The 13597-nt window shown below is 47.7% G+C and overlaps 1 protein-coding gene across 1 annotated transcript in view; it reads left to right on the top strand.

The window, feature by feature from the left end:
- The first annotated feature begins 329 nt into the window (after positions 1–329).
- LOC119404642 (cAMP-specific 3',5'-cyclic phosphodiesterase) overlaps positions 330–13597 on the top strand; it is a 633421-nt gene continuing 620153 nt past the window's right edge. The window contains exons 1-2 of the mRNA XM_037671218.2: positions 330–622; positions 4445–5489. Of these exons, the coding sequence (XP_037527146.1) occupies positions 5317–5489 (173 nt within the window). The 5' untranslated portion in view covers positions 330–622; positions 4445–5316. The remainder of the gene's footprint in view (positions 623–4444; positions 5490–13597) is intronic.

The following is a 13597-nucleotide window of genomic DNA, read 5'->3' as shown; positions in this document are numbered from 1 at the left end:
CGGTGGCGTCAATCGAGCAGAGAGCCGTCGTCGCTCTCCTCTCCCTTTTAGCAGCCTCCGCACCGAAACCCGAACACGCGCTTGTGGAAGAGCAGCCGCGCGTCGTTGTGAACTCCTGTTGGCCTCCGCTCTATTCTCCACCACGTTTCGGAGTCTGAGTGCGGAGCGCAAGCCCTTCGCCGCCGCAGATCGCTGGGCCGGAGCGCGCCGCCGCGTTGTGTGACACATCGGGGCTCCCTCCTCCCTGTTCTCCTCCTCTTCCTCCGCGTGCTCTCTCCTCGGACCACTGATGCACCCGGGAGGAGTAGTGGCGCGTCCCAGACGCGGTTCAGTCGGCGTACAGAGCACTCCTCCGCCAGTGTAGGCTGCGAAGAACAACGCCTTGTCGACTACGTCGCCGCTGTGCTTCTTTCCAAGTGAAACTTTTTTTTTTTCGTGGGCGTGTGTTGTGCTATTTTTTTCTTAAGTGATATTCGTGAGTGAAATCCGATAAAAGAAAGAAAAGGAGTTGTTTCAAGTGGAGGTCTTCCTTCTGCGTACAACTTGCCTCAGAGTGCTCGCGTGTGAACGCGATTGTGTTTGTCAAGTGCTCCTCGCTTAGTCGTCGGACTGCCTTCACCTTGTGAGTCTTTATTGATATTTTTCTTCTCTAACTCAATGTCTCTCTCGCGCTGTCTCTTTGTTTCGTATTTTTATTTTCCCCACAGTTGACTGCGTCTAATCAGTGAAAAAAAATTCCACAAACGTAGTTCTCCGTTAATCACCACGGTTGGCTTATCTAGAGCCTATTGTCTGTGTTTCTGCAGTGCTTTTCTTATCGTGTTGCATTGTGGCATTTATCTCTTGTCTAGTGTTGGGTTTATCTCGCGGATCCCACGACCAATGCATTAGGAAATAGCTTTAATAGGCACTATATTGCTTCAACGCTGTCTCGCTCTGTTAACCAGTAATTTGCTACGTGTTCTCCAAAGTGGCCTTTTGTCTCCGACGGCGCAGCTTAACAAGCGCGGTACGTACGCGTTGACACTTTCGCCTTGCTTCACCATTTATCTGTATTCTAGTATTATCACTTTATTTTTACTCCTCGTTGGCTTTCTGGCTTACTCCCTGTTTGCACTATCCCTGGCCTTTATTGTCACTCCGTGTTTACGTATAGGGTGTTCGCCTATTGTCCTTTCGTCATCTTCGTCACTTCGCTCCAAAAAGCAAGGTTTGTTCGATACGATATCTGTTCCTTTTGTTTTCCGGATGCCTAAACTCTAGCCTCTGTTCCGGGAATCTGCTAAGTAAGACTGACAATGACAGAATTCTGACGTCACAGAGGCTGCTTTTTAACGAACTAATACTACAATATGGTGGCTACGATGACGTCACAGCAACGTATTCACTGCTTCGGGTAACCTTATCCGATGCCGTAAAGACGCGGACGTAATGTTATTGGCCTCTACGACTGAATAACGATAAAAGTGATAACACGTACTCTACTGATAATATACAGGTGACGTCACGAAACGAGCTTTCGACCATACTGATATTACAATACGAATCTTTCAATGACGTCATTGTAAGTCACGTACGTGTCTGCGACAAATCAATGCGTACGCTTTGAATGTAATCAAACTCGTGTCAAGTCGGTCTCGGATTTTGGTACGGCTATGAGAAACCATGAGCAGTTTTGCTGGAATTCGACGACTGTTCTACCGCCCCACATTAGCGGTCTTCCTTTGAGAGCTCCCAGGGTGCGGCGGTCTTTAGGATTTCAAGAAAGCGTTCATCAGTACTACGCGTGCCAGCCTGCTAGCTCTCAGGGAAGTTCAATTCGTTTGGACAAGCTCGCCAGATGAAATCGTGTTGTTGCCCTTTCGCGGGCTGTTCGGAAATATCTTTCCGTGCGTGTGTGTGCCAAAGGCCAGAGACACTCTTCTTTTTTCTTCTAATATCCTTCACCGCAAGCCTTTTGGCCGCGCTGACGCGTTCGACTTAATAGCGTCGAAAACAATCTCTCTGTAAATCCTAGGATATGGTTAACTCTCTGCCGGGCACAATCGTTTGTTTACTGCTGCCCGTGGACGGGGTGTTCTTTACGAGCCCATATGCATAACGCTAGATAACCGTGCGGAAAGTTTTGGTTTAGTTTTTGTAGTTCAGTAGGCCTATCTTCTTTTGCCACTGAAGAGCGAACCGTATCCTGGTCTGGAGCATGATAACTTCAGCTAACATTGCTAAGAACTTCACAACATTGCTAAGCATTTTATGCGTTCCTTCCAGCTTTGCAACGCAATACTGCCTTGCGCTTCTTGAAATCATCGCTGCCTTGTTTTTTGTAGTCGGTGGTGCTTGTTCTGGACTCCTATGCACATTTAGGGCTGTGGGGACCCTCCTTAGATCCAATTTGGCGAACCTAAGCCAACCTGTGTTGAAAGCTCATGACCGGTCCATTCGCTTGCTTGCCTTACTTTTTGGGTAGCACGACAATGTGCGGCGTAAGTTGTCCTTTTATTTATCTTTCTAGCAGGAACCAGATGGTTACAGGTTTTTCTCAGCGCCGCTTTCCGGCCCGGAATAGGTTGCCATTTCCTGAAATAAGAGGTGAGGAATTGATAGGCATTTCCATTCGCTTGCGACACCTTATTCCCCGTTTCGCGATTTGTGATCCAAGCCTACTTTTGCCACTTCGTCGTCTAACTTCGTGGTGTGCTCGTGCGAACGTGATCGTTCGTTTAGGCGCGCTCATTTTCACGTCGGCGAAATTGCTGGTTTTGTCAGCGCTACGGTTCCGTCAGCACCCAGCCAGCGGCGACCGCTGTTGCTTTTCTCTGTGGCGTCGTTCTCGACCGTACCATTGTCCGTGGCTATAGGCTCATCCGTTACGTGCTCTAAGCGCTGCTGCTTGGCTTTCGCGGTGCCGCCGAAGCAGCGTTGACATAGGGGATCAACGTACCCTCGGCGTCGCCGGCCTCGCCAACGTCGTGGAACGCTTTCAACGGCTGCCGCGTTACGCGCCAACCGCTGGCCGTGCAGCATAGCGTCACGCACGTGCCATTAGAGAGTAATAGCTAAGCGCCTCAGCGGGCCAGCGGGCCCAGCGCACGAGCGGAGATGCCAACTGCGCATGCGCGGCACGCTGGGGCCATCAGCGTTTTTACGGAGCGGACCGCTCAGCCGCTGGTATCCTCTGCTCAGCGGAGCGTGGCCAGCGGACCAGCGTTTTCGCGAGACAAGAGGGCTACCCCCAACACAAGCGGCAGCGGCATGTTGTCGGCGATACCCGCCAACATAGCGCTCGCTCTGCTCCAGGCGAAAAAGTCCCGGCGCTGATTTTCAACATAAGAAGACCTCTGAAGACGAGGGCATTTGGAGATGACGTAAAGTGGAGATGACTTAAAGCTCGTGTTGATCTTTTATTTCGAAATTGGAGACAAGAAGACACAAGAAACTTGAGAAAGTATAGGTGCTACTTTGACATCTTTTTCGTACAGATTACATTTGATCGCGTGTTCACAGACGTGCAGAGAACTGCATACATTTCGCGTTTTTCGCAAGCGCGTCTTGTCGAGACGCGGTCAGCTTGGCTGCGAAACGACGGCGAAACCTAGTGGACGCCTTCACGCTACGCTCAACTGACTCCACAGCGGAACGCGAGGTGCGTTCTACGTTCAACGAGCGGGTCGACGCTAGGCCGCTTAGCTATTACTCTTCCTTTCTTCTCGCGCTCCGCTGATCTCTCCGCTCTTCCGCTGGGACCGCTGGTCCGCTGAGCCGCTTAGCTATTACTCACTATTAATGCCTTGTTGGCTTCGGCAACAAAGCGTGGCAAAACTTTTTTGCTTGGCCTTGATTTACGGGAGAAGCAGCAGCAGTCTGGCAATCGCGCATTCCTCGCGGTGATTAGGCATTTGAGGATGGAGAATAGGCGACGCTGTCCCCACTTGTTTACTTCTACACGTTATACGCTCGCTTCTTTGCCGCTTTCTGCGTTCCTTCTTATTGGTCGCTGGCCTAATTGGGCCCGTTCGTTTTATCTCGCTCGCTACGCAAACTCTCGATTGCGCTGCGCCGTCTTGTAGCTACCGAGTTTTGCTACCAAGCGCCTCGCTGTGAGGGTGGTAGTTCGTGGTCGTTTGTTGACACTGCGCTCTATGAATCTCCGCTCCCGTCAACGTGGCTCGGTTATCTCTTCCGGATGCTCGCTCGTGTAACGCTTCCTGCGACCCGCCGGCCGGAGGCGTTGTTGGTGAGATCGTGATTTCTGTAGCGGCAGTTCTCTCGTTGTTTGGCCGTTCGACCACAACGTGCCTATTTTTTGCTTCTATTGGGAAACACAGCCATTCTGTCCGTTCGTTCGCTTTTTGTCTCTCCCTCTCTATTACGTAGCTGTTCACTGGCTAAAAGCGTTACGCGTCCACGCGTTCTTTCGTCTGATGCACCGGTTCTCTTTTTGCAGGCTGACTGATATTGCGCTGTGTGGAGTGTGGACAACGGCGCTCGCTTGCCTACATTCACGTGAGACGCGAAAAGCGACGAACACAGACAGAGTGCGCCGGTCTGTTAAACGTCGGAGAAAGCGACGTCTCTCTAATCCGCTGGGTTGCCGGCGTTACTAATGACATGACCCGATTGGCGTTGCTGAGCAACCAAGTTATTGTCGAAGAAGTCTTGGGAGTCCTGCGCTAAAGTGCACTGAGAGTTCTTCAACGTATGCCTCAAGAAATTCGCGGAAATTTTAAGTGCCGCCGAGTCCACAGGTACTACGTCTTCAGCTGTAGCATGTCAGTGTATCTTGAGACGCCTGACGTCGTGCCGTTTTTGGTCTTCTGAAACGCGCGAAAGCTCGCGCAGTGCGATTCAACAAACTGCGTCAGCGTGGTCGATACAAGGCAGACTACGTTCTACCATCTTGACCATAAACGATAATCGGGCGGAAAATAGCAGGAGGAGAACGTAGACAACGTTTTGGGCTCCAAGAAGAGCGGGGACTTCGAAATGCGCTTCTGGTTGTCGAAAGGGACGGCGTCCTCCTCTGCGCTTCATTGTGTCAACGGCGTGGCAGACTGGTCGCGTCTGTTGTCGATTTCTTCCCGGCCACGCGACTTGCTTAAGTTGACAACGAGCGCGTCATCGTATTGCGTCGTCGTATTGCCCATCGTATTACCAACGACGTGTGCCCCGCTGCCAGCCCAGCCTGTGCCTGACCACCACTTGCGCCGAGCTTCACTTCGTCTTGCAGTGCTACCCTTGCCGTTCTGAGCAGGAGTGCGCGTGAAAGGCCGGAACAAAAGAGCAGAAGATAATCGGATATAACGGCGGAAGTGGACGATGCTGCGGCCGCCGGAACTGCGCTTCGAGCCGGATCCGTACGAGGCCCCCGCGCCTCCGGCTGAGGGCGCCGGCAAGTCGACCAACGCGAGGCGGACGGCGCCGACGCCGCTGTTCCTCAACGTCCCTGGTCAGGCCTCGGCTCCGAGACGACGCCACTCATGGATATGCGGGTGAGACCCTTTCACCGTCATTCAACCCTTTCGTTGCCCTTCTTTATTGCATTTGTTCTTGTGGTCGTTTTTTTTCTCGATTCGAGCGAGTTAATTTCTTCCGTCCGGTGTGCGGATGTGTTTCCCGCCGAAGAGTTCGCTTTGTGTGTGATCTTGCATCTCTTCGTTACAATATTTAGTAACACGGGCGTCTGGGGGTTTTAGACAGTCTTGTATGTTCTTGCGATCGTATGGTTGCATGGTCGTACAGATTTTTTTTTTTACTTTTCTTGATTATTCCGCATATAACTTCAATATTTTCATATAGCCGGCTCTAATGCAGCCTGTGATCTGTGTTTTCACATGAGAAGTAAAGAGGAAATTATTTGCTTTTTCACAAAAGGTTCGGCTATTCAATACTGAGTTTTTTCATACTACGGGCTGAATGCGTTCTTTAAGTACTCGTACCGCAACGCACTGCCCACCTTCCTTATATATATATATATATATATATATATATATATATATATATATATATATATATATATATATATATATATATATATATATATATATATATATATATATAGAAACATTTAGTAACTGCCGGTATGTGGTCAGTAAAAACTGAATTGTTAATATCGATGTATTCGAATTGTAATGAACGGCGGCCCTACTTTCTACACTTTGGAGAGGTCACACATGATCGATCTAGTGTCTTTAGTGTCTTATCTAATTAACTAGCGTGATAACCGCAAAGTCCGTAGTAATGTGCCTTACAAATGTAGTATGAGGCCATCTGAATGCGTTCATTCCCCTGTTTCCCTGTGGTATATATGGCGTTGTTCTAGCCACGGCAACTTGTCCACTTGATTTAATATTGAAGAAACGACGGTCTTCAATATGAACGTGCAATATTTACTTTCTTAAGCACTGGTATGACAAGCCCGCACAGTTTCCTCTTTGCGTGCAGAAACGTATTCGGTGCTTGTGCATATTGCAAAGCACAATATACATATTGAAATAAGTCTACGATTCTAGTCGCAACGGTTACGCGACAGCGGCACCGACGGTCTCTTAACTAAAGCGTTCTAGACGTTATAGCACAGCGGGTGCTCGTCTGAAGCGTCAAACATAATGTCGTCTGCATTTTAATTGATTCTCTGAACCATGACCTTCATTATCTGTCTCATACCAAGTTATAGCACGTTAGGCGCCTTGCTGGTCTGACCTCTCCAGTTGTTATTGAAGTATCTTCCTTCCTCTTTGGAGTTCCAGTGCTTCCCTGAACGTCTGCTCATTTAACGCTTCGCTTTGTTGATTACTTCGTGCCGTTGATTTGAAGTATAAGTTAAAAAAAAGTAATAACAAATGCTGTAAAGTGACGACGTTAGACATACGCCTCGCTGCATATACATGGATGCAGTAGCCCTCGGCATCCGCAGGCAAACTGTGTGTCAACCGCGAATTGCCCTTATTATTCATGTATACGTATTAAAAGATAAGACAAATGGAGAAGAAGACCAAGCTAGCAGTTGTCTACTGAATGGGACACCACGCTTACTCGTTGGCAGGGGAGAAAAAAAAATGGAGATACATCAAATGAGAAAAGGTGTGAAAGGCATGCCGCAGCGCCTCGCATCACACGCAGAGTGCGAGCGTCACAGTCAAAAGTATAGACCAGTCTGGTCTGATCTGGTCCAGTCTAGTGTAATTTGAAAGTGAACAATGAACTTTTGTAACTCATTATGCGCTTACTTCAGAGCACTGTTGTTAGGTGACAAATAGACATACGTAATACACACGGTGTGACTGTAAATTTTTCTGTTCAAATAATTGCTCGTGTGGCCAATCAGTTCTGCAGAAGCCCGCAAGGTGGAGGAAGACTTTAGAAAGAGAAAGATTGTCCTTGATTCATTTGTAGCTCGAAGCAACAAAGGAAATACATACGGATTTTTCAGAAAGAAAACTTCATAAGAAAATAGTTATTCTGGTGTGGGACTTGAACCCGGTAGTTTTCTCTGTTTCGAAAGCTTTTCTTCTGAGAAATACGTATGGATCTCCTTTGGCTGCTTCCTGCTGCAAACGCACTGATGACAGCTGTTCTGGTCAATAATTATTTTCCTCTTAGGCGCGATAGCTTGATTCGAAGCTAGTTTTTGTAGTCACGAAGAAACGCGATTGAATTCAACCAAGCCTTACCGGCAATTTCAAATTATATGCTCAATACGCGCAATGTCGACCTAGCTGTGATGCTTTGCAAATGCGCCGTGTGCTTTTGTTATTTGCGATTCGCGCAGTTACCTCGTAATTAAAAGCTTTTAAGAGCTGTCGAAAACAATGCTTCCAAGATCCGGTCGGGGGAAAAATTTGTCCGGTCCCATTAGCGACGCGTAATGGACTCGATGCACGCAGATTGGGTCACATTTATATATTCTTTGAAACAAAGTCCGCTACGGAATAGGAAAGCGCATACGTTGGTGTGGAATACACTTTCCGCACGCGGTATGAAACCGATCAATAAATGTCAGTGAATTGAAAGAAAGACGGCCATTATGGCATCTTTTCTGTCGGCACACCTGGTTGTCATGTTCTCTTCCAGCCCGTGTGCGCACGCCGTGAAAATTAACGCGAATGGGCGCTTCCTGAATGGCCTTGCTCCGATGTCAGGGCGAAAATTCTGACCAGAAGCCGTTTTTTCCATGAGTTAGGCGAAAACAGAGGGCGACGTATGGTCATTAGGGAAAGCAGTGTCAAAACTTGCAGTGCATATGCATACTAGGGTTTTTCTGTCAACTGTATTCCTAACAAAACAGAAAAATGTCGTTCTTGACAAAGAGCGCAATTTCGCTGCCGCAGGTAACGTAACTCTACAAATAAAATGACAACAAACCAAGTTGTTACGTGACATGGGTACGCGACAAGTCGAATCATTGCATAGCGTACGGATGGCTGACGTACGAATTAAAGTAGATACTATGGAAGATATTCACGGCAGTTATGCAGGATACACATCTGCCCTGAGATGTCACGGCAGGTGTGTATCCGGCAGATGCGTTTCTCACTTTGTTGTGACGCGCTTTATTGCTTGGCGCGCTTCAACTGGCATGCTGCTTCGCGAATGACGCCGACTGTTGTACTACATGCGTTGCATGTCCGACGTGTATGTTTGAGTGCCTTCCGAATTGCATGCTAGCATCGGTGATAACACTAGAATGTATTTCGACGCATGTATAAAAGCTGACGCATTTCGATCAGTTTTTCGATTACCGAAGACCGGTGATTGTGCTCGAGGCTATCGTTGCACTGAGAATATCGCTTCCTTTTCTTTCTGAGCACAAGTCCTTCTAATAAAGTGTTTCATCCTTATCTGCTGGACGTCAGCTCGCTTCACCTTCACAACCACGTGATAATAGGCTATAGAACGAGGGGACGCTGGATACATAGAATGCGCTTTGTCCCACACTATTTAGAAATAAGATATGGAAGTGATTTCGACGCCGCACGAGAGGTGGTATAATCTATGTTTGTTTCCCCATGCCATCGAGTACCGCGCCCGTTCTCGGTTTTGGAAATGGCAACGCGCGTTCACAGATGGCAATTTTTCTCCCAGGCATCACTTTTATGCGTCATAGGCATTGCTTTGAATTACGTTACACGTTCCCTGGATTCAAAGCTAAATACTGCAGTGGCTTGTGCGAGGAAATACTCAGGCGCGACATCAATCTCAGCCTGTTTTAGTCCACTGCAGGACAAAGGCCTCGCCCAATGACCTCCAGTTTATCCTCTGTGAGCTGATTCCATTCTATCCCTGCGAACTTCTTGATTTCGTCACTCCGTCTAACTCTCTGCGTTCCTCGACTGCGTTTCCCGTCCCTTGGTAACAACCATTCTGTTGCTCTGACTGTCCACCGGGTGTCTGTCCTATACGCATTACGTGGCCAGCCCGTGTCCATTTCTTTCGCTTGATGTCAACTAGAATATCTGCAACCCCCGTTTGTTCCCTGACCCATTCTGCCTTCCACCGATCTCTTAATATTAGTCCTATCATTTTTCGTTCCATTGCGCGCTGAGTGCTCTTGAATTTTTTCTCTCGTTACATTGTTATCCTCCATGTTTGAAGTCCAGGTTAGAAGCATTAAGATAAACAGTGACACGATAATTTCATGTAGCCGCCGCTTGACGTACCATCAGCATGAAGTTTAACGCGAATAGAAAACATCTGTTTTGCTACGGGTGACATGAAAGCGAAACGTGTAGTCGCTCTAATTCCTAACGTGGAGTACACTCACATGTACACGTTTTAGAATCTGAAGCAGGCCACTGTTCCAGATGCAACTGAATGTGGAAAGTGAACAGCACAACGCGTATTAGGGGTTTCTGACTGTGAATTTATGCTAATAGTACGAACGGAATCCATAAATATGCCAGCATGCTTTCCCGCCTCCTCGCAATGCTGGTTTGTTCGAGGTTGGGAACCATGGTGCTCGGCGGCTGACCCGAACGACGCGGGTTAGATCCCGGCCTCGGCGGTCACATTTCGATGGAGGCGAAAGGCTACAGGCCCGTGTACTTGGATTTAGGTGCACGTTAAAGAACACCAGATGGTCAGAACTGCTGGAGCCCTCCACTACAGCGTCGCACATAATCATATCGTGGTTTCGGGACGTAAAACCCCAGCATTATTATTATGGACCATGGTACGGGCCATGTGTGTCATACTTCCAACAATACGTGTAAATTTATTAAACTACAAGGAGATACGAGCTTTCTATCAGTGTTTGTATCTGGTTACTAAAGAAAGTACGGACGAGCGCCAAGTATTCAACTTCATCCTCAATTCAGTTCGCAAAATTAACGGAAGTGTGAGTGATGGAGTGCCGCGGTATCATAGTTCCGGTAGCGGTGCAGTTGTGTTTACGTGCTCTCCCGCTGTCGTTGTAAATACCGGAGCTCGCGACATATCATCGTTTTTTCCTTCTTCCGCGTTGCGTGTGACTCACGGCTTGCGGTAGACAGGAACGGCGTCATCAGTTTTGTAGGGTGAAGAGGACACTATTGTTCTGAACCGCCAAGCCTTGCTTTCGTTCAAATCCTGACACTTGCGTCTGATGGAAGTTGAGGGAAAAGCTTTGCCGCTCGATTGGGGTACGTTGTTCGCGCATTATTTGCCGTTTAGGTATTACTAACCGGCCATCATTCAGGCTGTGCTTTGAATCGTATGCTTCCTGTGGCAGCAGTGAACCACGTTACAAGTATTGTTGCCCATTTAAGAAAAGCGGACTTGGACAAGCGGCTGTGACAGTAATGTCGCGTACCACGCAAGAGTGACGGACTGTGACCATGGTTGTGTTGCGTGCTGTGTTATGTGCCGTCTTTCTCTCCCTCCTCTCCATCTTTAAATCTCCCCCGTCCTGTTCCTATGTGTAGGGTGGCAAGCCGGTTTTCCTAAACTGGTTAACCTCCCTTCTTTTCCCTCTCTACTATTTCTTCTCTCTTGCGCACCAACTGCTTTTGTTAACTGAATTGTTTGCTTACTTACGCTACTGACGGGCACGATGTTGCGATGTTAACATTTTAATTCAGTTTGGCTCGTACCGATAATGGGTCAAAAATCTCCGTGCCTACGACATTTGGTACGTACGAAAACGATCTGACGCGAACGCCCTATCAGGGCCGCCCGTTACACTATAATCTATACCATAAGCCCGCATGCTTTGCAGTGTTGCAGCCATCTACGACGTTATTATTCCGCACTGCACAATCTTTGTGCGTTTATTCTATGTCCTCTTCAAGATAAACACCTCTCCTAGTGATCTGCGCATACGATCTCTGCTTTGACATGGTTCGGGTGCCTGAAATGCACTAAACCACCTGAGTAAAATAGTACCACCGTATGCCGAATTATATAGACATAAACCTTACTCGGAGCCTAGTGATACGGCAATCGAAATTCGTCTACACTGTACATGTGTACCTTCTCCACATTATGCACTTAGTGCTTACCTCAAGCAAATGAACACCGAGACAAGGAAACAAACAAACGAACAAACACGCTATCTTCGAGTCATTCATATTCGACGGATGATAAGGCTCGTGCTGCCTGGCTTCAAGTGTCGTATGTTGTGGAACATCACGCTCGATTTGCGCGCCAATCTGTCTCACAGTTTCCTATTTCCTTACGCTGTCGCCTGTTCCCAGCGAGGAGCTTCAAAAAGCTACGATGCACGACCGCTGAAGTCCTCCGAAAACCCGGGAGCGGAAAGGCGCCGGAAAAGCTCGGAAAGCACGTTGAAAGGATGTAGGCGTGCCGTTACTTTCCCGAAGTGTTGCTACCAGGGCAAAGGATACGCTTCTCAAACTCCATCGCGTTGAAAGCCTGCGCTGTTGTGAGCAATGTGAAGCGCTCGCTTGATGTAGCCGCCACATTTGGAGGCGGCAGCCTTCCCGAATTCGCGATAGGTTTATCGTCCAGCGCGAAATTGATTCTGGTTGGCTGGCAGAGGCCTGCGGTCGAGGGTGCGACCTTCTACATTTTCCCGGATGCCAGGGACAGCGTAAAGCTTGTAGTTCAAAGCGTTTGACTGGCATGTCTGCGTGCAGTATGTATTAGATAATAATACAGTCCTTACAGCTTTCATGGTTTCGTCTTATGCCTAAAGCTAGTATAGTACCTACTACTTATATTTGTGCATCTTCTTTAGTATTTCAATTGCATTGAAAGAAGTACAGCTTGCTCGATGGAAGCCCGAACCACATCTTTCACATTACGCACGCGATGGCTCAACAAGGGAGTTTCCTACCTTTCACCCACTTGCTTGAATACGTGGGCCAGCACGGCTGTGTTGGATGCTTTAATAACCGTGTGTATTCGCGCGTGTTATGCGACTACTGCTATGCACACTATATGCATTCCCATTTTTTTATTACCGTGCTGTAGATAGTAGCAGGTATACAATTATTAAGGGACCGAATCTGCTCGTATTGTTTTTTTTTACTATAGAAACCAGTACACTTTCACTAAAAGAGCTTCCAGGACCTTTACATTTTTCCACAGCTTTTCCTCGCAAGCTCTGCCCGGTATTTTGAGAACTAGACAATGTGGACATGGAAGAAGGGTCAGTCACATCGAACGCTCTGCTTCAGTCAATTTATTGATGCGTGCTATGTAGCTTTCATCTGTGGGTTTTTATAACGACAGACCTTTCAGGAAGGGGCGCCGGTTATTATAGACTGCGCGGTGTGCTCTTTCTCAAGCAGCGCATGACTCAAAACGGGCAACCGAATTGGAATACTGAGAGAAGCGATTCTTTTACATGAACTCACTCTAACTTTGAAAACAAAGAACGTAGACTTCATGCTGAATATACGGTCTGCTGGGTAGGTTGGAAGTTCCGAACAAAACAGTTTTTTTTTTCGAAGCGAGTCCCAGGCGAACAGTTTTGTCTGATGATTGATTTTCCGCCGAATCCTGGCTATATTTTATCGGTCTTTGCGAAGGTAGGAATATTCGAGATTATTATGCTGCGAGAATTAGATTCTGAGCCAAATCGCTCTTATTCACATAGGTAACCTTCACTATATTCATCGCTCTTACTCTCTAGTGGGGATCTTGAAAACGATATAAGCGCGCTGTCGCTGAATCCTCAATCGGTCTCTTTATGCTATCCTCACAGTGGGCCATTCATCGTTATGCGGAAGCATATGGATGCGATTCGGGAGCGGTGCTCAGTTGAATTCTTTTTCTGCTTTTCTTCTTATCTGCTGCTCGCCCCCCTTCAGCCCCTTTTTAAAACATTGTGTTATTTATAGCTTTGCTTCTCTCATCCGCCATTTATTTGTTCCAAAACTTAATTCATAATATCCAAGCAGCCGAGACCATTCGTGGCCTGTTCTGTAATCATCTACGCCATATAAATCGAACCTCCTGAAAGAGACCACGCTTATGCCCCGTGTTGGATATTGTCTTTTGTGTGTGCGCGCGCTCTTCCTCTTCCTCTCTCCATCTTTCTAATTCCCCTACCTCTTTGCCAAGCGTAGGGTAGCATACCAGTTTTTCTAGACTGGTTAACAGAGACAGGATGGTTGTCAGCCATTCCAATGCGAAAGGAAAATGACTTCGTGAGAGC

The sequence above is a fragment of the Rhipicephalus sanguineus genome, chromosome 9, assembly GCF_013339695.2.
Source record: "Rhipicephalus sanguineus isolate Rsan-2018 chromosome 9, BIME_Rsan_1.4, whole genome shotgun sequence".
Taxonomy (NCBI): domain Eukaryota; kingdom Metazoa; phylum Arthropoda; class Arachnida; order Ixodida; family Ixodidae; genus Rhipicephalus; species Rhipicephalus sanguineus.
The sequence above is the reverse complement of the archived record's forward strand: the minus strand, read 5'-3'. Positions and strand labels throughout refer to the sequence as shown.